Source organism: Triplophysa rosa, linkage group LG11 (genome assembly GCF_024868665.1).
Source record: "Triplophysa rosa linkage group LG11, Trosa_1v2, whole genome shotgun sequence".
Taxonomy (NCBI): domain Eukaryota; kingdom Metazoa; phylum Chordata; class Actinopteri; order Cypriniformes; family Nemacheilidae; genus Triplophysa; species Triplophysa rosa.
The window spans coordinates 23210810-23234404 of NC_079900.1; the positions used below are offsets into that span (position 1 = coordinate 23210810).

Genomic DNA, 23595 nt, shown 5'->3' on the forward strand with positions numbered 1-23595 from the left:
GTAATTTTCCTTTTATATCGTGCAGCCCTAGTGTTTCGTGTGGGCCCGCTCCTGACAGTGAGTTTACGGATGCTTAACTGTGAAAAATGAAAGACGTGTTGATGCTGTGTGTGTGAAAGCTATCTTGCGAGTCTCGGGGGGCTCCTCTCCGCTCTCCACAGCGGCCGGCCCCCAGTAATTTGGCACAGAGATGAAAGCATGTCTCACACTCTGTCCTCCGTGACACGGTCCGACCGCAGCGCCGTCACCGACGTGTCTGTTAGCTGTACCGCTGGACCTGTGACAACAAGACTCCAAAAGACATTCAGAGGTCCTGGAGCTGAGAAATCTTTCACACACAGCTTGCATAGCCACCGACTTTCATTGCTGATTTATTAGCACAGGATTGGCTCCCTCTTTGTATCTGACTTTAAAGGGAAACCACTGACTTTGTATCTGACTTTGGTTTCTTAAGGATATAAAACATGGAATGTGTTTGGTTTGGAAATGCAGGCTTTCCAGAGGCCACAGATTTTTTGGCAGTGGCAGACGGCCGTGATCTCTCTATAGAATCACAGAGCACTTTGAAAAGTATCGCGACCTGTTGCTAATTCAGAAATGCACTGCTTGTATTTAAGTTTTTAAAAGAGTTTTTCTGTTCTCGGCAAGATGTTACAGGCTGCCTGTGATAAAATTGGATTCTGCAGCTGTGTTTTTTTTGGAAAATGCAACTTAATATGCCGTCTGAGCCTGTTAGCCAATTAAATCATCTTAAATTACTTTGGCATTTGCTCCAAAGCGCTCTGTATTATTGTGATTCTGTGAAAAAATTGCAAAAGCCCTGCAGACTTCATACTTGAAGGAACACAGTGGTTCCTTCCACTTTTCCACTTAGTCTTAAAGAAAGGCCAATTTTTCAACTTTGTCATTGTGTCGTGTTGTTGTAAAAGTTCACTTAACCCTAACTTAACCCTAACCCACGATTTTTTGCATAGACTGGCTTTGAACGCAGAAATGATTGGCGCTGACTCATCTTGTTGTTTCCAAAGCCTTTGGTTTTGAAACTAATCCTGTGCTCAACCTTTGGCCCTTTCTTCTGACCACTAAGAGTAACACACAACCTTAGCTCAGTGGCCCTTTTAAGGGACATGACAGAGCTGTACAGCTCTCCACTGGTTATACTCTGAGCCTAATCCTTCAAGACTCGCTGCACACATGAGAAAAGCTTTCTCTGGTCCTCAATAGTCTATTGAGTGGATTAAGTTCTACATTGGGAGTCTTGTATTATTTCTAGAATTTGAACCTCTGAGACTTTTCAAAGTTAAGTAGATACTGTAACCTGTCCTGTAGCCATTTCAGGGTCTTTTAAGTTTGTGTGTGTGGATGTGTGTTTAAAGGCAGTGTTTGAGTTGGCTTCATGCATGACCTCACGCTCCTCTGGGCCCATCTGCAACCATTATTTATTTACACACCGTGCTGCTTAACCCAGAACAGGCAAGGGCATCCCAAACCTCAGTTGAAGAACAGTACGAACTCGGTACATATCTAACCTGAAACTCAACGCTAATCCTATGTTGAGCCTGCTTGATTCTGACCAGATTCTGTTGACATTCTCAAGGCTCCCAGACTTGACTGGGGCTCCTAAACTAATGCAAAAAACAAGTTGTGTATTGTTGTGTGTTGTGAGGACAACAACACATCAGATGGATGCTGAATAGTACAACACACTGGCATGCATTTTATAGATGTAATATTTTAAATCTTTCAAGTTTTTTATGTTTTGCTACAGTCACATGAGACTATATTCATACACTTGAGAAGACACAATACACAGGCTTTATCCGTCTCAGATGGTCTGACTTCTCTGTTATCAAGATTTCATCAGAGGTCTTGAGAACAAGCTGACATGAGTCTCTGCATTCGATTGAAGAGAGAGGTTTGTCATCTCTTCTGAATGATGATCGCTGTGAACTCATCCAGTTGTTCACCTTTATCTTTGTCCACAGGTCCTGTTTTCCCCGTAATGCTTCACTACTCTTACAGGTGACACTGCTGGGGTTAGTGTAATTACAGGGCTCTGTTTAACAGATCAGTTTCCTCTCCATGGTTTTCCATCCTTTTGGTTCCCATTTTTGGGGGATGCATGATGTGATTGAAGTTTTAGACTAGATTTATTTATTAGTGGTGAAACGGATCGCGCTCTACGGTTCGGAACGCATGTGACCCGCGGATTAACTGTAAGTGTATTCATCATAGAGTAAAAGATAGTTTTAGTGCGCACTCTCTCTGTATCTGGACGAGTACAAGCACATTCCCGCATATATCTTAACTTAAACTGCTGCGTAAAGCATGTGACCCGCGGATGAACTGTACGTTTATTCATCATAGAGTAAAAGATGCGCTCTCACTCTGTCTCCAGTTTTAACGTGAACGCACTCTCTCTCTCTCTCTCTCTCTAGTTTTAACGTGAACGCACTCTCTCTCTCTCTCTCTCTCTCTCTCTCTCTCTCTCCAGTTTCTGGACGAGTACAATATTAAAGGGGTCATATGGCGCGAATACGTGTTTTTCTGTGTCTTTGGTGTGTTATAAGTTGCCCATGCATGTATTAGACTTAGCAAAAATGAAAGTGTGGGAACAAAAGATGCATTCTATCTAAAAGCGAATGCTCACCCAGACCTGCCTGAAACGCCTCGTGTAACCACACCCCTACAAATCTACGTCAGTTCGTGGTATGATTTGACTAAGACCACCCAAATGTACACGCAAGTAAGGTGGGCGTACCTGTCAGTACAATTGTTTTGGAACCTGATGCGTACATCTTAACTAAAACTGCTGCATAAGCAGCAATGTTGTGTTGTGTCAAAGCGCTAATGACACGATCCAGGCTTCCAAACACGCACCACTTCACAATTTTGACACCCCGCCCACTCACTTCTGTCATTTTTTTATGTTAAATAATCTGTTAAATGAATCTGTTGACATCTTCAGGGTACTTTCACACCTTTGTTTTTATAAAATTCTTTAATCCCTAATATAAGCGCCCCCGTTTTTGAGCATTTTATTGATTGCAAAAACAAGTTATTATAGTTATTATTATAATAATATATAATAATAAAACTATGATGAGCATTTACATTAGCTGATCCGAAAAACTGATCCGTGACCCAAAATCCGTAAAATGATCCGAACCGCGAGTTTTGTGATCCGTTGCATCACTATTTTTTATAATTTGCTATTGAGTTAGACTTGAACTTGTATAGTCCATGTGAGAGAGATGTGCCTCAACACGCACGCTCATGAGACCACCGCTCTTACGAACTTGAAAAATAAACATTGAAATGTTTTTATTCTCCATTGTTGGACAATTTTCAAGCAATAGAGTACAAGCAAAGTGTGTCTTGAGTAGGCTTACTAGGAAATCTCATCCCTCACCCTCAACATGGAGACCTTGGAAGCATTTTACTGGGCAGGACTGAACGGACACAACTGCTCTTTGGAACAATGGTCTAGGGAAGGAAGTGTAATAAGGGGCCTATCCCAAGTCCTTGAAAGCCTGGCTGCTCTCGATGGGGGCTGTGTCAACAGACCCCCCACCTAATCTCGCCAAGGGTCACACTTGCTTTTGCACCCTCCACCCTTGCACCAACAATCCCACTGTCTGTGTGAACCATCCACCCCCTCGCCTCCGGTTTGGGATGGCACAAACTGGAAAAGTGGCTCACAAAAGGAGGCGCATTCCTCCACGCAGAAAACAACGTGTAAACAAAGAAGACCACCAAACGACGTGGTAGGTGAACTGCAGTGGGTTTGTCTTTGCCTGTTGGAGCATAAGCGTGCTGCGCCATCCTGTCTCGTGTACTACGTATACGTGAAAAACCAATTTTTGGTGTCATTATGAAACTTGAGACTTGGTTAGTGCATGAGTTTGAAAGGGATGGTGCAGTCGATGCTCTGCTTGCTTTCTAAGCTTTCTGTCTACTTACAAGTACGTTTAAGAGCCCAACTGTTCAATGAAGAGCCAGATGGGATTGTGTTGAAAAATAAAGATGTTGACTCTTGAGGAAAGGCCTGCTTCCTATGATGTCATGCTTCCTATGATCTAATTGACCAAGTATTGTTTTTTCGTTATTTTGTTTTTCAGATTAAGTCAAATGGTTTTGGGGTTGTAACATTTTGGGGAAGGCTTACCGCTAGCTGGAATGTGGCTACAGAGACATAAGTGATGATCTGGGGCAACATTTCAATGCCCATTTAGTCTGTATGCAATATATCAGGGCTGTACAGTGTGACATACACTCACCTAAAGGATTATTAGGAACACCATACTAATACGGTGTTTGACCCCCTTTCGCCTTCAGAACTGCCTTAATTCTACGTGGCATTGATTCAACAAGGTGCTGAAAGCATTCTTTAGAAATGTTGGCCCATATTGATAGGATAGCATCTTGCAGTTGATGGAGATTTGTGGGATGCACATCCAGGGCACGAAGCTCCCGTTCCACCACATCCCAAAGATGTTCTATCGGGTTGAGATCTGGTGACTGTGGGGGCCATTCTAGTACAGTGAACTCATTGTCATGTTCAAGAAACCAATTTGAAATGATTCGAGCTTTGTGACATGGTGCATTATCCTGCTGGAAGTAGCCATTAGAGGATGGGTACATGGTGGTCATAAAGGGATGGACATGGTCAGAAACAATGCTCAGGTAGGCCGTGGCATTTAAACGATGCCCAATTGGCACTAAGGGGCCTAAAGTGTGCCAAGAAAACATCCCCCACACCATTACACCACCACCACCAGCCTGCACAGTGGTAACAAGGCATGATGGATCCATGTTCTCATTCTGTTTACGCCAAATTCTGACTCTACCATTTGAATGTCTCAACAGAAATCGAGACTCATCAGACCAGGCAACATTTTTCCAGTCTTCAACTGTCCAATTTTGGTGAGCTCGTGCAAATTGTAGCCTCTTTTTCCTATTTGTAGTGGAGATGAGTGGTACCCGGTGGGGTCTTCTGCTGTTGTAGCCCATCTGCCTCAAGGTTGTGCGTGTTGTGGCTTCACAAATGCTTTGCTGCATACCTCGGTTGTAACGAGTGGTTATTTCAGTCAAAGTTGCTCTTCTATCAGCTTGAATCAGTCGGCCCATTCTCCTCTGACCTCTAGCATCAACAAGGCATTTTCGCCCACAGGACTGCCGCATACTGGATGTTTTTCCCTTTTCACACCATTCTTTGTAAACCCTAGAAATGGTTGTGCGTGAAAATCCCAGTAACTGAGCAGATTGTGAAATACTCAGACCGGCCCGTCTGGCACCAACAACCATGCCACGCTCAAAATTGCTTAAATCACCTTTCTTTCCCATTCTGACATTCAGTTTGGAGTTCAGGAGATTGTCTTGACCAGGACCACACCCCTAAATGCATTGAAGCAACTGCCATGTGATTGGTTGATTAGATAATTGCATTAATGAGAAATTGAACAGGTGTTCCTAATAATCCTTTAGGTGAGTGTATATGTCGCACATGCTACGAAAAAATCTGTCTGTGCGAAGAATAAATTTGCCAGTGTAGCACGCGTGCAATACAGTTTTGCACGTGATTTAAGCCGAATTTATGGTTCTGCGTCGGACCTACGCCATAGCCTACGCAGAGCCACGTACCCTATGCCTTAGCCTGACGCGCACCTCTCCAAAAATGTAACAACGCGTCAACTCAACGCGGACCGCAAGTGATGATTAGTCTGTTTGAACCCGTCTCTCAGGTCAAAAAACTCAACAGGTCATGTTTACTCAAACGCATTTCCGAATGAATTATCTAAGCAAATTAATTGTGCTTCTGTATTTAACATCTCAAATCTGCAACAAAGGTGACTGTTTACTTGCCGCTATCACTGCTAATGCTTCTCAAATGAGTTGCTTCTTCTTCGTCTCTTGTCTTGGTTACACAAGCAACACGCGTGTGGACACTGATGCCTAGTGGTCATTGCCTGTCTACGCGGACAACGACGTAGAAGTATAAATGAAAACCGACACGTAGCCTACGACGCAGAAGTAAAAATCGGCTTTAGACAGCCGCTTTGTTTGTTGAGGTGTTTGTCGCGATGTTTGTTTGTTTGTTTGTTTGTTTGTGTGTGGTGTAAATCAATGGTGCCCGCTATTTTAGTTGTTTTGCGTTTACAACTTGTTTTCCTGCTGCTCTAAAATCATATTTAGAACCCTCTGATTTCCGCGATGTGGAAACAGGGAAGGAATAGCGGATGCGCGATCTGACTTTTTAAATATGTTATCTGCTCGTTTTGCGTGAATGTGAATGAGCTGCACAGTTTAACGTATTACTACACACGTGCGGCGCTCGTGCATTTGTCTGCGTCTTACTGAATGAGGATTGAGGGCATGATCTCCAGAGCTGCTCTGAGAGTTTATTTCTTAAACATTTCACTGTTTGAAAAAAGCTACCGTCAACTAGGGCTGTCACGATTATTAAATAATCGTCTCATCGCGATTGTTTGACCTCATCGCGATGGTTTCAGATCATCGCAATTATTGCACATCTCTATAGAAGACACTAGGGGGAGCTGTAGTGCATCTGCATATTGCATATTTTAGTGTATATATTGTTACTAAAGCATGGTAATACTTGTAAAATTTACCACCACAACACAATCACTTAAAAAAAAAAAAAACATATACAAATTACCTGCAGTACAATTTAATATTATTAAAGCAAATCTCAGTGTGAAAACCAGTCTACCAAAATTTAATTAACATAGAAGTAAAATTTTATTGTAGTCTTGCAAGTGAGAAAAAACAGACTATAAGCTTTTCTATGACTGATAGCATTTTAATGGTGGCTTCAATTCACTCCTGATAAATTTACTTAATTTACAAGTATTTGACGGTTGTATTATTGACAGGTAAAAGCCTAAACCTTAAATATATGATGACCCATTTTTTTCCGATGTATTTACAAGAAAAAAACATAGTCTTGTATTCAGAACAATATGGTTGTTTCAAAGCTGAATAAAAAATGTATGAGAATTAAATGTCAAAGCTCAAAAACAGACTATTAATCGTCATAATCGTCAAAGCCCTAAAACAGACAATTAATCATCATAATATCAATGATTTATTAGACAATTAATCGTCAGTCAAATTTCATAATCGTGACAGCCCTATCGTCAACCACACACTCTTTGCGACGACCTGTCAAAATAAAAGTCTGGTTAACTTGAACATTCAGATTAAAAACACTGTATTGTATTATAACATTTACTATAGTAAATTGTAGTATTCTAGTAGCAAACTGATAAACAAGATCAGAGTATACTTACTCTTTTTTACTAAACTAATATTTACTATAGTGAGGTTCAAAAATACTATTGTATCTGCAAAAGGAGGAATTTTACTGCAGTTTACCATAGTAAATAAAATAATAGTATACTACAGTATGTGGACAAATGTATAATTATTGTATATTATTGTAGCTTTAAAAGAATGGAAAACACAGAATTTAGAAAAATTAAAACAAACTAAATTATATAGCTCTAATTTACCCAACTGTAACATAATTGTCCTTCGTCAGTTACCTGCCTATTTATGTGATAAACTACAAAGAAATATTTTTTATGTGTATATATTTTTTCCTAATATAACATACGTCTTATACTTGTAAACTGTTTGGCCTGTGCTACAAAACCTCTGTAGCATCAGTTATACGTGCAAAAAAGTTAACGTACAGCCCTGTTTATACATCAGGTCCAGATCTGTAACCTGTCCTGGGTTGCGTTTCACGAACAACGACATAACTTGCTGGTTAACCACCATAGTACGATGCATCGTTGGGGAAATTAACGATGTAGTTACGACTGTTTCCCGAAACCGTAGTAACTCTGTCGGAGATCAATTGTTTGAACCAAGTTGGTTCAGCAATCTAGTTGATGACGCCACACAGCTGGAGGAGTAATGACGTCTACTAATAAATACGTTCAGATCGAATTAATGTCAAATTCTTGCTGTAAATAACATACATTGCATTTATGGACTACTTTTGTTATCCTATTTTTGTTATCTTTTGTTTTATTTCACGATATTTATATATTCATTTATAAGTGTCCTCCTACGTCATTCCGCCCAGGGATTCCCCAGGGTCCTAGCGCACGCAGATCATGCGCATGTGCACTTTTAAAAAACAGCGCTTTATTTCCTTGACAAACTTAAAGATGTCCAATTAAATTTGTATATATTTAGAGTGATGGAATGCACTGCATGTTGCTTGCTTACTTTGATGAAAAGCTTAATGCATGTAAGTCTAGTTGTCATAATAATAAGGAACGATGCTTCTAACCACAGCTCTAGACCTGTAGTTCCAACCATGCAACTTTGCGATGCTGCTTGCGATTGATCGTTGAAACGATGGTTTTGGGAAACACTTAAAAAGTTGAACTATGCTGGAACGACGGAACTTGCGACCATAGTTGGCTAACGATGCTTTTGGGAAACGCACCCCAGGTCGGTAAAACATTTCCTTATGACTTTATTTTATGCTTTATTGCCTAGAATGTCATTTGCCATCCCTAGAAATTAAAGGCCTGGCCAAACCTGACATTGTGCAGGCACTGTTGACAGGCATTTGGTCATGTCATGTGACATATGTCACGTTTCAGCTGTACTTTCTTGGTAAGGTATCTTTTCACACCCGGCCTTTTTCTGGCAATGGAAATGTCGTTTTCCCAGCTCTCTGATAAGGTGCAAAAACCCAGAGCTGTAGCTGTCACCAGTCTCATTTACAGTCGATAAGAGGGGAAGGGAAACTCTTTCTCCTTCTCTGAACACAGAGTCTCCCAGCAATGCAACTGTTCCAGTGTCAGTCAAGAGGGCTGGAATGGAACTGTGAGCTTCCTGGAATCTGCCACCTCTGATCTGAACCCACAGATTCTGCTGAGATCTGTCAGCTCTCGAACATTTGAGACATAACTGCGGCAGATGTCAACAGTCCACCCCTTCCCGTCTGCTGTTTTCTTTCCGAGTAATCAAGAGTTCTGGGGTAGCCATTACTGAAGAGGAAGGTGGTCAGTAAGTCATTGTTTCAAGGGTCATGGCTGCTCAAGTTTGCGGTGGAGCAGGAAGAAGCCATTGTATAGAAATCAAACATTTACAAGACTTGAGCTCAAGAGCCAGAGCTACACTTGTGGACTGTACATCTCCAAATCTCTGAATCTCCAAAAGATAACCAATATTACGTTTCAAAACAGACAGTGGTGGACAATAGTGATGTCCAAATGTAATCAATCTCTTGTTCAATTTCTTGTTCATTGAGGCCTTTTGGAAGTGTTGAAATTCAACACTGCAAAGTTTATAGCTCATTTGAGATGGAGTGAGACATCACTCTCATGACCCATGTCTTTTTCTTGGGTGTGTATGTTTACAACTTGGCTCCAACGCATTGTCAGTTAGTAGTAGAAGGTGTTGGCTGCTCTATTGTAGATTAAGATATAATTGTGTACTCTTGATATAAACAGTGATTACCTCAGTTAAGTCTGTTATGTTGAACAACAGACCCGGCGTAGAAGAGTCACTCCACAGAAACTGGTGCAAAAATTCACGTTCAGTTTTGCAGTTTAAGGGCTAAATTTTCAACTGTTTGGAGCAAATGCATTCTTGTGGCAGTGAAACCATTCTTCATTATACCTACCATTTTTAGCATGAAAAGAAAATAGTCCAAGCCCTTACCAGTGGGGTAACCAAAGGGGAGGAGCTTGCTCATAAACTGCATTAAAATAGCAAGAGGAAAGCAGATGAAAGTTTAGATGGCCAGTTTTAAGATTGCTTCTTGTACCCAAATGAATGGACCTCCATTTTTTTAAATAAAAAGACCAAGGTCTGTCCCCTATATGATGCATCTGAAGATTATGCTTGGCAATCAAAAAAAAAAAACCAGAATGATAACGTGAATGATGTTCATTCTTGAACATCTGCATTCTTCTACTGATGCAGACAGCCATGAATATGCTACAACAAATATCAGACAAAAAATCTTGCACGCAACAAGAAACGTGTAGTCTGTTCAATGTAGTTTCATGGTAAGTCACAAATCAGCTACTTTAAAAATACTACAAGAAGCATTAGCAATCATAATCATATGTGAATCAGGCCCAGTATTTATAAATTCCTTATGATTTTTATTACGAATGAAGGGATTCTCTGCAAGTCTGCATTACTCAATAGCTTCCCAGTAGATATGGAAGGTAACTTGGATGCATTTAGATCCTGTCAATGAACTGCTATTGTGAATTGAAGCTGTTATAGAGCTTTACTTCAAAGAGATTTTGTGTTTTGGTCAGTCATGGCTCTGACAGCTCTATAATAAGAACGGGCAGTGGGTCGTTGCCGTGACTCTGTGTCATAGGTGTATCCAGTGTCTATGTTCCAGTCCCTATTCTACCTCAATGCCCCAACTATCCTCAACTTTGACCTTTCTGAACCTGGAATACAAACACTGATTCACCTTTAGAGGTTCCTCTGACCCCTTTGTGGTCGGCTTTAATTGCTCTGTCATCAAAGGTAAAGGTTTCCTGATATATGGTGGACCAAATGAAATCTGATGATCTCAGTGTTTGAGCTTGAAGATTGAGTAATGACAAACATGAAATGGAAGGTCTGAGGGAACTTGTAAGTTTAGGGCATAAAGCAATTTTTCCCACTTTTAATAATATTTGGGAACTTTGCGTCTCGATCACCAGCTCTGATTAAAACTGAAAATGAAAATACAGCTACCTTAACGTGGGTTTCCAGCTAACAGTGAACGTTCTTAGAACGTATTAGAAGTTATACAAAAATAGTTATTGGAATAATGTTAAAAGTTATTATATGTAATTTTCTAAACGATGTTAAAACATTATGAAAAAGTTATTCGACTTAAAAATATTCAGAAATAATGTTTTCATATATTAAAGGGATACTATACTAGCAAATCAAAATTTCCACATGTTTTACTCACCCTCAAGGTATCCTAACTGAATATGGTTTTCTTCTTGAAGAATAATGCAGTCGGAGTTATAATACCGCGGATCATTTTACTTCCAAGCGGTAGAATGGGAGTGAATGGGTGTTGACTTTTTGAAGCTCCAAAAAGTGCATCCATCGATCAAAGAACGGCTGCACACGGCTCCGTGGTCTTAACAAAGGCCTTCTGAAGCGAATCGATGCATTTGTTTAAGAGAAATATCCATATTGACACAGGGTTTTTCCTGGCTCAAAATGAGGCAGAGTTGGTGCCATCCTGATCTTGTACACACACACGTAGGCCTACCGTACCTTTAAGTGGCTTAACCAAAGTGACTTTGACATATTAAAAGTTCTAATTAAATGAGATGAAAATGACAATTATTAAGTTATATAAAACATTACTTTTATTCAACCAAACAGAAATGTAATATAATAATAAAGCTTTTTATCATTTTCAACTAACTTTTCAGTTCACTGTAGCCATGAATGTGTATAAATGTGGTACAGATCATTTCTATAAAACAATGGGACATATAGCTCACAGGTCCTGGGACACTGTCCATGTGCTGCAGTAACAAAACTAACCTCCTCAAGGGCTCAAACATCAAAGATTGAGATTTCTATAGAGTGCTCTCTCATTGTCCAGCCTCCTGCTAGTCTAACGCCTCTTGAGCTGACCAAAGAGGTCAAACAGAGGTTGGAGGTTAATGAAGGGCTTCTTTGTTGTTCCCAGGAAGCCTCTGTTTTATTTAGTCCTGTACGTCCTGGTAAGCTATCAGGAATCTTTAGTGTTCTTTGGTCTGGATCCCATCCTCCCTCTCTCTCTCTCTCTCTCTCTCTCTCTCTCTCTCTCTCTCTCTCAATTTTCAATTGGCCTGGGCTGCGTACAAATAGTGCAAGTATGTAAACAAACAAACAAAAAGATGTAAGTCGCAGAATAAAGTAATATACAGTAGTATAATGTTATGGACATATATTGGAAACATATAAATCTCTCTCTTTCTCTCTCTCTGTGTCATAGAGTTACTGGGCTCCACCAAGAGGCTGAACATTAACTATCAGGATCCAGATGGGTGAGTCATTGTTATGTGTTTCTGCATGTATTTATTTTTGCTTTGAGTAAAATTGTTTGTGCCAACAAGAGGAGGAATTTCCCCAGTTTAGGGTTTCTTTCCGATCTACCCAAACATTTGGGGGAGTTTTTGCCTGCCATTATTGTCGCCCTTGGCTTGATCGCTGGGGGTTTCCAGGGAACAGATTTTCTATGTAAAGACTCTTTGGAACAATATGCTTTGTGGAGAGTGCTATGCAAATCGAATTGAATTGTTGTGGTTGAATCACACAAAACGTGTCCAGATTTTAAGGCCATTTAAGGTCTATTATGGCAAAGTGTAAAATAACTGAAGCAGAATGTCATTTATTTCTCTTGATTTTGGGTTGAAATGTAAGCTGGACATGTTGGTCCTCTGCTGTTCACGGTCTCCAGGTACATCGATTAATCGTTGTTGTTTTTTACGATGCGATCGATTCGATATCGATTATCAAATGCCGCAAATCGATTTGTTTTCTTTCATATTTCCGCAAACACTGAACATTCATTAACGTGAATGTTATTGCTATTACTACTACTAGATAGGGATGTAACGATTCACTCAGCTCACGATGCGATGCGAGTCACGATTCTGATCTCACGATGCGATTTATTCATGATTTACTCACGATTTATTTTGAAAAAAATGAGTTGAAACAAATTAGAAATGAACAACTTCCCTTGCATTATTTCTTAAATGCTTCACGTTTCTTCGTATGATAAAATAATGTTTTATTTCAAATAACAAAACTAAACTGCAATTTTATAACAAATTAATAATAGAAAAAGTCTCTTTAATATAAACAAACTAATACTGTCTGTGCTTTTCTTGGATTTTTTTGCATTTAAGAAATATCAGCATCCACGTTTAGGTTTGCAGTGAAAATAGCGGCCCCTGCTGTTCAAAAAATGTATTGCGATTCAGTTCAAGCCTCAACCGATTTGAATCGTCGCTCATTATAACCGATTTTCAACCGGCTCACGGTGAATCGTTACATCCCTACTACTAGATGTCACTTTTCTTTTTACAACGGGTGGATGTTACAACAGGATAGTGTATGTTAAATGTAAAATAACCTGATCCTGTTTGATCGAGGTATGCGACTGTTCTGTTTCAATATGCCTGTCACGGTTCGAGGTGGAAGAACCCAATTGCAGGCAGGCAGTGGATGAAGGGGTTAACAAAGGATATTTATTATAAAAAACACAAAACAAAAACCCACGATGGTGTGCAAAACAAAACAGGAACAAGGGACACGGAAACAAAACAAGAAATCTAAACAAAACTCTTCCCACGAGGGGGCAAGAAACAGAACTAAATCAAAAACGGGACACGACAAATTAACACGAGGCAAAACGGGAAACACTCACAAAATCCAACAGACACAGGGTAAGTACAGGAACGATCCACGAAAAACATGTACATACACGGTACAATCCACCAGCACAGGACAAAGAAACGAGGGTATATATAGGCAAGACAAACGAGGGATAATTACACAGGCAGGTGGGAAACATTAGACACGGGAGGAAGGCAATACATGAGACGAGAGGGGCGGGGCCAATGACAAGACACGAGAAAACACATGAGAGGTAAAAATATTAACTCATGGTTTTCTCACATAAAACCTAAGGACTCTGTCCCGATCCCGCCACACGACTAGAATTTCATAAACAAGACGGTGGGACCGTGACAATACCCAAGTGTGTTTAAAGTTTAATATACAGGTTTGTGGCTCTTCATTTCATTTTTTAATTCACCATTGTAATCTGATGTTTACTGATCTTTTTTAGAAATATCTATAGGATTTGTATTAAATCTGCAATCATTGACTCGAATCGAATCGAAACATCAGAATCGATGCCCAGCCCTAATGTGAATCACTGTCTGATCGTGTACATGCATGTTAACTTCCTGTGTGATGAAATCTCGCTCACGGTGGAGGCATGGCTTCGCAGGTTGTTGAATCATGCGCCCGTTTGAGTCAGCACGCTCATGGCAACATTTGGAGCTCCTCCATGCTCAGACTGTCCTCTCCATAGATCTCTAACCTTCCCTTCAACCCGATTCTGACAGACAAACCACTGACTCTGTAATTACATCCCTGCCTTCTGGAGTCTGGAAATCTTCAAATCCATTATCTATTTTCCTCTGTAATATTTTGATTTTGGTGGTTTTATATTTTAAGTTCACCAAAAATGCAAATTCATAAACCCATTTATGTCATGACTCTGCCTCATCATGTCATGTCTAGTCTTGGTTTTATGGCAGAGTCATGGCAAAGCATTAGGTTTTATGTGGAGAGAGAGATCTTGACCCTTTCGGCCTTCCACATCCTCTCTCTCTCCGATGTTGCGTTTCTGTTCCTGCCCTCTCGTTCCTCGTTAGCTTCTCCTTAGTGTTTGATCCTTGTCACCTGCCCGTCACCCTCCCTGTGTTATCATCCCTCGTTTGTATTCCCCTTTATATAGTCCTCATGTTTCTTTGTCCTGTGCTCGCTCATTGTTTTCAGTGTGCCACTAATGTGCTACCCGTGTTTTGACTTGTTTGTATTATTGTGCTTCATGCTCGTGTTCCTGTTCCTGTCATCAAGTTCCTGTCAGTCTAGTAAGTGTTTTATGTCAGTTTAGTTTATGTCTAGTGTTGTTTGTCAGTTTATTGAAAGTTAGTTTATGTCCTGTTATTATCCTGTTTGTACTTTTATACCCCATCGTGGGCTTTTGTTTGTGTTTTCTTGTATTAAAATCCTTTTGTTAAACCCCTTCACCACCGCTGCCTGCGCTTGGGTTCTTCTCGCTGTCACATCCCCCCGGTCATGACAGCAACTGTCCGTGACACATTTATTTCTTCTGTAGGAAGCAGAAAAGAAGAATATGCCTGTTTCATGCTCAATGGAGTCAATGTAGACTGAAGCTAACTAGCTTGCAAAAAGATGCAAAATCACCATTGACATTTCATAAAAATGCTCCACTGTAGTCACACGGTACTGTAGCTTTGTGTTAGGAACAGATCCAAACATAAGCTGTTATGAGTTGATCATCTGCCTTTACGGTGTCCTTTTAAACACTGTGACCCAAACAAAACCAGATTAGTTTAATTAAGTAAATTAATAGTTAAAAACAAATTATTCCATTTCACTTAGACTAATTCTTTGATTTATTGAAAAGATCCAAGGATAGTTTTGTTCATGAATCGGACATCGCTACTGCTCACATGAGCATGCAGATGTAAAAATGGGGTGAATGTCCAAGTTTTTGGTAAATTAACAAATTTCAGTCTTCCTAACTGTCATGGCTCTGCTTCATTTAGTCATGTTTTTCTTGGTCCTGTAGCAGAGTCATGGCAAAGCCTTTGGTTATGTGTGGAGAGAAACATATTATTGTCCTTTTGACAATAATATGCGTTCTCTCCAGTGTCTCGTCTCTGTTCCCGCCATCTCATTTCCTCGTTAACTTTCCCTGAGTGTTTGATTACCCACACCTGCCCTGTGTCGTTATCCCTCGTTTGTGTTCCCTTTAAATACCCTCTTGTTTCTTTGTCCTGTGCTCGTGGATTGTTCTGAGTATGTACGTTCTGTGTACCTGTACCTTGTGCCTTGTCTTTTGTTTCGCTCCATGGTCGTGTACTTCGTGTTTTTCCATACTCCCGGATACCATTGTCTAGTTTTACATTTCTTGTTTATTTAAGACGTTGTGTCGTTGGTTGTTTTGTTAGTTTGTTTTTGCCCCCTCGTGGGAAGTCTTTTGTTTAATATATATTTCTTAGTTCTGTTTTCCCCCATTGTGGGTGTTTTGTTTTGTGTAAATAAAATCTCTGTTAACCCCTTCACGCCTGCCTGCATCTGGGTTCTTTTCCTGCCACAGTTCGTGACACCTAACTCTTCATAAAAATGACCACATATGGACCATACAGTATATCGTCGCTGTCGGGCGGAAACCTCCTATGTCCAAATTTGGTCAATTTAATATTTTTTCACAAATCGATGCTATTGGTCAGTCCCCATGTGGGTCTGTTATTTTTACAAATTATTAACCAATCTAAAGTGTTGAAAATAGCTTGAGAGAAAATCTCTTAACTCCATTGGACACTTCAACTGTCTGAGAAGTCTCGTAACTCCACCTCTTCTTCACTCCGTGGGAGTTTCTCGGCATTATGTCTCCTGATTGAAAGTTTTTTAGACAATAACGAGTGAAAATAGTTAGGTTAGATACATTTGAGTAGGCCTGTTTTGTTAAAAATCGATAGCTGTAATGCTTTGGTGCAGAAGGAAGCCCATGAGCCACGAAGGTAAGTTTGCGAGCAGATTCGGCTAATTTCCGCCTATTAGACAGCCTAGTCAGCTCATCGTTTTTTGTATTACATCACTTACAGTTCTTAAACCTTTAAAATAGTGAACTTTAATTTTATCTTTCATAATTTCCTGTCCATTCACTTGCTGTTTTTTTACAAATGGCTTAAAACAGTGTGGCCCTCATCTACTGTATCTTTGCTGAAAATATTGTTTTCCCACGATTGTAAACTATGTCTTATTAACTTTAAAATCTTTGTTGTAGAAAGTCTGTATCCTCTCAGCTAGACATGTTACCTGTGTCTCAAGCTAATGTGATAAAAGTATAGCTGCCCTCACAGTCCATTAAAACATGTTATGTCAACAGTGTGCTTGAGATAAGCACGGACGGGCCTCTCACGGGGCTGTAAAACGCTACATTGACCTCATATATTATAGCTGAGACTTCTGCAACATTTAAGTGCTTGTTTTTGAGTCGCCTCCCACCTCTCTGTCTTATAAAAGGGAAGGGGGACGGGCCGGTCCGGAGGTCAGAGTTGGGCATTCTTGGATAAGCACCACAACGAATTAGATAGGAGTGTTTACAAAGCACCAAATAGCCATTATTGGGGCCGGTTGGGAATGGAGGATGGATGGAGATTTATGGGAGGTGTTGATTCAAGCTCTCGTGTGTTCCTGGTGTAAATAAACCTCTGGAAATATTCAGGACTCTTGAGTTAGACCCCCTGGTGGTTTTAAATGAAGTTCTCGGGAGCAAACAACATGCATCGGTCACGTTGTTTTAATTTGTTTTCTTAAGTTGTCATGGAATCTACCGGCTTCGGTTACATAACATCCTTTAGCCAGTGGAAATTTTCCGACTGAAGAGGAAAACAGGATAAGGGAAGAGCTGTAGGCAGACTCTATCAGAGCGTGTTTAATATAATCATGCAAAGACCTGTGTCATGTGTTAAAGTACATTAGACTCACCTGTGTGTGGGCAGAGGCTTCAGGGTGTCTGGGTGATGCTTGCCATGATTCTGTTAAGACTGCGTCTCGGATATATTTTACCCCAAATGAAAGGAAGGTCTTGAGAATTTATTTAATGTAGTAATATATTTGATATAATATATTTGTATATTATATTATATATTTTAAATAATAATATAATGTATAATAGAGCATTTTATTTAATAATATGTATTTATAAAATGATTTCCCCTAAAGGTGCAGTAAGCGATTTCTGAGAAACTGCTGATAATTGTATAAACATTCCAAACAAACACAATAACTCTACACAACGACTCAAGAGACACACCCCTGCCTTCATTGCTCTGCCTTCAAAATTACCTACATTCTCCTCCCCCCTCACGAGTGTACACGCCCCTTATTGCTGATTGACTGTGTTATGAAGTTTTGCAGATCGGTCTGATCCACTTTGTTTATTCTGTTATTTACACAGCCAGGACTATGTGCAAATGCATTGTTTAACACACTCAGAACAGACATCTAGCAATTATTTACAAAATTGTTCTGTTGATTTCAGTTTTCAACAGCACTTCTTGAAAGTTGCATACTCCACCTTTAAAGAAAATACATTTTATATTTACAGTTTATTTCTGAAGGAATACAAACTTGTTTATCACATCGTAGATTAATCTTGAAAGACCGAGTAACTGCTCTGAAATGATCAATCCGAGGCACATTCATCAGTCTGTATTTTTGCATATTCTACATTATTTTAAAAACTGTTCTTTAATTTTCAAAAAAAGTATTAATAATTATTAATATTACTAATATTAAATGTATTAATAGTAATCAGTGTTGGGTAAGTTACTCTGAAAAAGTAATTAATTACTAGTTACTAATTACATATTCAATAGTGTAATTAGATTACTGTACAAATTACTCTCTCCAAAAAGTATTTAGTTACTTATTACTAATTACTTTCTATATCCTATATCAACCTTGATTAGTTAAGTGATTCAAGGATTGGCATGAAAGGGCTCTTTTAATTCATTCAGATAAATAAATAATATTAAACTACATAAAGTAGTATTCTTAACTGACCAAAGTATTACAAATGTGAGAATTATACATTAAAGCACGGATTTTAAAGTTAGACTCTGAATTTTGATGTCAATTCCACTATTGCACACACATATATTACACAAAGTATTTAGTTTAATTACATCAGAAGTAACTGTAATTAAATTACAGAAAAAATAAGAGTAATCCCTTACTTTACTTTTCCAAGGGGAAAGTAATTAAATTACAGTAATTAATTACTTAGTAACTAGTTACACCCTACACTGATTGTAATGTTGTCATTCGTCTCTGAGTTAACTGATTTAAATCCCTTTTAAAAATCTGACCGAAGATGGTCTAAAAAGACCACAAAAAAAACAATTTATACAAATCCAGTGTCGCTGAACTGTTGCAGGCCTATGTTTCTCCATTTAGTCCTAATGATGATGACCTCAGTGTGAATCACCTGGGACTTTTGATCGTGAACATGTCTTATACTTTTGCATGCCCGGGTCTGTAAGAAAAAGAGGAGAATGAGGGTGTGGGGGATAAGCTCAACAAATAATAGTGGTGCAACAGTGAAGGTTTCGCCTGCCTGTGAGACAAATTAGTATTTGCGCCACATTTGACTTTCTGGGGAACTGTTGGGATTTGTATGGGGGGTGTTTCCATGGCAAACGTCCTGGAATGTGTGTCAATGAATGGCCCGGCCGGTGTGAGTAGGACTCTTTGGAGCCCTGTCCTTTGTCCACCCGGGGCCGTGATGCCAGGACACATCAAATCCATCCTGACATCCAGAGAAATGAAGCCGAATGTGGACAGGGCTTGTAACACAAGGTCCTCGCTGTGTTGTGTGAACTTTTCCGAATTGTGCGTTTATTGGGAAATCAACAAGCGCTCAATATGGCGGGTACAGTCACCCGACTGTCTGACCTGTTGTTGATATTTCCCGGAGTGTCAAACTGTGTTTTTGTCGGTCGTGAAAGAAAAACGCAGACGACTTGTGTTGCTGGTGAATAGTATTATTCCAGTACTTTCAACAAATCACAGTCTGTGTTTAAAACATTTGGAGTATTAAGTAATTTACCCCATTCACTTTTAATTGCAACTAATTAATTGTTCTGAAAAACAGCTTTAGGGCATGCCTGCACAAACATATTCACTTAAGTGATTATAATACGACGGACAGAGCTAACATATTCATTTTAAAGTAAAAAAAAACATTTCAGATGTAGATCACCCAAAATGAGCCTTTATTATGTTACTATATACACACCCACTTGTTGGTCCAGCCTAATATTGTTGTGGTTTGCATCTGAAACTCAGACCTCATTCCATACAACAAAATGTGGAAGTATATTTCATGAATCAGTGGTCTGAATCTGTGGGCACAGATTTTGCGTGGGCCAGCTCAACAGTGCCTGAACCCAAAGTCCATTTACAGAAGTTGTGCCACTCGGCGGCCATGTTTGCAGCTATTTACGTCATAGCAAGTCCACAGTTCTATCCACTTGAATGGGGGAAGACAGATATTTCAATTAAACAACATATTTCCTATCAATAATTAAACGTGACATGACCTGAATCATAACTTTGCTCGGCCAAGCTTAAATTGCACTAAAAATCACCTTTTTCGAGGTCGCCTCATCTACGAAGCACAGGCTGGCAAGCGCCTCACGAGAGCCCCGCCCCAGAGAATCGTCAGTCTTTACTGATTGTTGATTGGCTCGTTTTACTGGAAAGTGGGACTTCCTTCGCTATAGCGGCCGTATTGAGCGTTGCATTCCCCGCCATTCGTTGTAGCGGCAGTGGCGCATCTTGTTAATATTCATATCTTTGCTGAACCCTAACCTCCACGGCTCTGTTCCTCTCCACAAACGTCTCAGTTCTCGGGCTGATGTCATCCTCAGATTCTGCGGAGGTTATGCCTATTGTGCCACGGTGCCTCCGGCAGACTTTACAGTATGTCATGCCTTAACCTGCCCTCTTGTTGTAATGCCATGGAATGTTCTCTGCGGTTGTTGCGTACAGCTGTATTGCTTGTAATAAATTCCACATTAATAAAACGTTTCATTTATCACTGGATGACCAAGCTCAGTGGAATTCACATACATGACTTCCACACAAAGTCTCATTGAAAGAATCGGTGCAGAGACAGTCAATGGCTTGCACTGAGTAGGAAAATGTCTGTCTGTCCATAGACTTTCCTCCTGTGGATTTGCATGTCATCATTAGCTTTGTTTAGGAAGCTGTAATGACCAAATATATTTGTAATGGCTTGCCAGCGAACAGAAAGTACACCCAGAATGCTTTGCATTCGCAAAGCACGTTCTGTATCTTGAGCGTTTCTGTTCAGCATGACAAATTGGGCGTCCGGTGTGATTCAACACGACATGAGAGTTTGACACCAGTTTGGGATGTTGAGCTTCAGCTCTTCAGAAGAGCCGTTGTGTGCTCATGGAAATATTCAACCTTAATCTTTATATATATCCAGTCTGATCTATTTCAGATGTACTTCAAAATGTTTTCACTTCTTATAGATACAATAGCTTTGAAGTCATTGGTTCAGGAAATGAACTGCTTCTGTAGCTACCCCATATGATTTCTTATTGAGTAAAAGCCTGCAGGTTGCCTTTCAAACTAGACAGCATTTATTTTGCTGTAAGATGGGTCTGTAATGTTGAGGGTTCAGCTTTTCTTTAAGCCTAGTACACATTGTAGGCCATTCAAATAACTATTTTGAATGATGCTTCTTTTTTGGTTCTTTACCCAAATTCTAAAATAACATCATCTAGCATCTTTCGTGAAGAAATAAATCAATTGAAAACATAATTGAAGTAAAAAAAAGTAGGCCCGTCAAACGATTAATCGCAATTAATCGCATCCAAAATAAAAGTTTGTGTTTACATAATATATGTCTGTGTTCTGTGGATATTAATTTTAGAAATATTTAGATGTATTTATTTATATTTACCAATACTTGAAATTATATATAATCCTTTATTTTTCTTAAATATTTTCATGTGTGTGTTAATAAATACAAAATTAATATGCACAATACATCGACATATATTATGTAAACACAAACGTTGGTCATACTTCAGAATAGGGGGCAATTCCCGCTATTAACAAACCATTAACTAAGACTTTTTACCCCAATAAACTCTTAATTTGTTGCTTATTATTAGTTAGTAAGGTAGTTGTTAGGTTTGGGTGTTGGGTAGGATTAGGGATGTAGAGTATGGTCATGCAGAATATGTGCTTTATAAGTACTAATAAACAGCCAATATGCCAATAATAGGCATGCTTATAACTAGTTAATAGTGAGAATTACCCTCTATACTGAAGTGTTACCCAAACTTTTATTCTGGATCGCAATTAATCATTTGACAGCCCTAGTAAAAAGATATTTGCGTGTACCCTGTAAATATTGTGTTAGCTTGGCAACATGCTGACCGAAAAAGTAACTCTTTGTAGAATAAATACTGTGGTGATTTTTCGCCTTTGTTCTTGCTTTTCTGCCTGGTTAAAGGTATAGTTCTCCCAAAAATGAAAATGCTGTCGCCATTTACTCACCCTCATGTCATTCCAAACCTGTATGACTTTTTAAAGAAGATATTTTGAAGAATGTCGATTACAAAATTGACTTCCTTTGTATGAAATCAAAACCACCGAGACATTTCTCAAAATGTCTTCTTTTGTGTTTCTCAGAAGAAAGAGTCACGTACAGGTTTTACACAATACAAAGGTGAATAAATAAAGACAGAATTTCCATACAGAACTATCCCTTTAACAGAAATAGCCATTGCTTTAGAAATGTCTATAGAGCTATGAACGGATATTAACGGGGCTAAACACCAGCAATTCAGTAATATTTTACACACCCTCTCGGTCTTTGCTCATTCTTTATGGGACCACTTGTGTTTGGTGTGATATATTTGCAGTCGAGACCTTCACAAAGAGAAGAAGCTGGAAGCTGATTTACATGGCTTGAGGAAAACAGGGATGTTACTCATCTGCATGAGGCCTTGCTTTGATTTTGGCATGTCCTAACAAAAGACAGCCACCCCAGACAAGAAGCATTTCCATTTCTCTTTACGCTTCTGAGCATATGAGGTCGTCTGTGCCCGGAGGACACTGGTTTTATTGCCCAAGCTTGTTCTTGATTCTTCTTCAATATATCGCAGCACTCTCATTTGCTGTTGGCCTCATGAAACCTTGTAAAAGTTCAGTTGTCAAAATATTCGACTCTACTTGTACCACATCTTGAGCAATAGGGTGAACTTTACAAGCCATTGGTTTGTTGGCAATCTCAGATGTGCTGGAGTTTTTTAGTTTTTCATTCTCTTTATGACCCCAGTGGGAGTTGATAAAAGTGCAATATTATGCTCTGGTGTTAAAATAAACAGATACAGACGTCTATTAAGTGCTTCTTTATTATTTCGCCTCACGATGCATCACAACAGTTTTTTGTGTTTATTTTTCCATCACTTGAACTATGTTCTCTTTGTTTTGTCCTCAGGTTTTCAGCGCTGCATCATGCCGCTCTCACAGGCACCACGGAGTTGCTCTCGCTGCTGTTGGAGGCTCAAGCCGTCGTAGACATCAAGGACAGTAATGGTCAGTTATCTCCTCATTGTCATTCATTAAAACTAAGGAGGAACTCACCATGACATGCGTTTCAAACAGATCTTGGTCCATTAGTTGTTGTTGTGTTTGGCAGGTATGCGGCCGCTGCATTATGCAGCGTGGCAGGGCAAAGCCGACTCGGTGCTGATGCTGCTGCGAGCGGGGGCGGCCGTCAACGGGGCATCTCACGACGGCCAGATTCCATTGCACCTGGCCGCTCAATACGGACACTATGAGGTGGTGCGTATCCAACAGATCAGTGCTGTGAACAAACAGAGCAGAGCAAGATCTGATGCTAGCGCAAATATACCGTCATACCTTTATGAAACGTGGTGAACTGTCCATGCCTGAGGACGTTAACCATATTGCACTTTTACTCCACAAACATATTAAAGAGTAGGAATTTGTATATATACGTCATTGTTCACATCAGGTTTCGTATAAGAGAATAATCCAACTTCATTAAGCGGGTTTCCATCACTCTGGTTTTATTTACATTTCGAAGTTTCGCATCAGAAACGAGTGATGGAAACGCTAAATTTCGAATTAAAAACCCATAATTCGCAAAAAACGTTTTTACGCTCACTTGAGGTG

At 39.6% G+C, this 23595-nt stretch overlaps 1 protein-coding gene across 6 annotated transcripts in view; it reads left to right on the top strand.

Moving 5' to 3' along the window:
* Positions 1–23595, top strand: part of LOC130561977 (caskin-2) — a 60640-nt gene that overhangs the window by 15474 nt on the left and 21571 nt on the right. For all 6 annotated transcript variants that reach the window (XM_057346689.1, XM_057346690.1, XM_057346688.1 and 3 more), the window contains exons 3-5: positions 12008–12059; positions 22895–22992; positions 23096–23241. In XM_057346689.1, coding sequence (XP_057202672.1) covers positions 12008–12059; positions 22895–22992; positions 23096–23241 — 296 coding nt within the window. The remainder of the gene's footprint in view (positions 1–12007; positions 12060–22894; positions 22993–23095; positions 23242–23595) is intronic.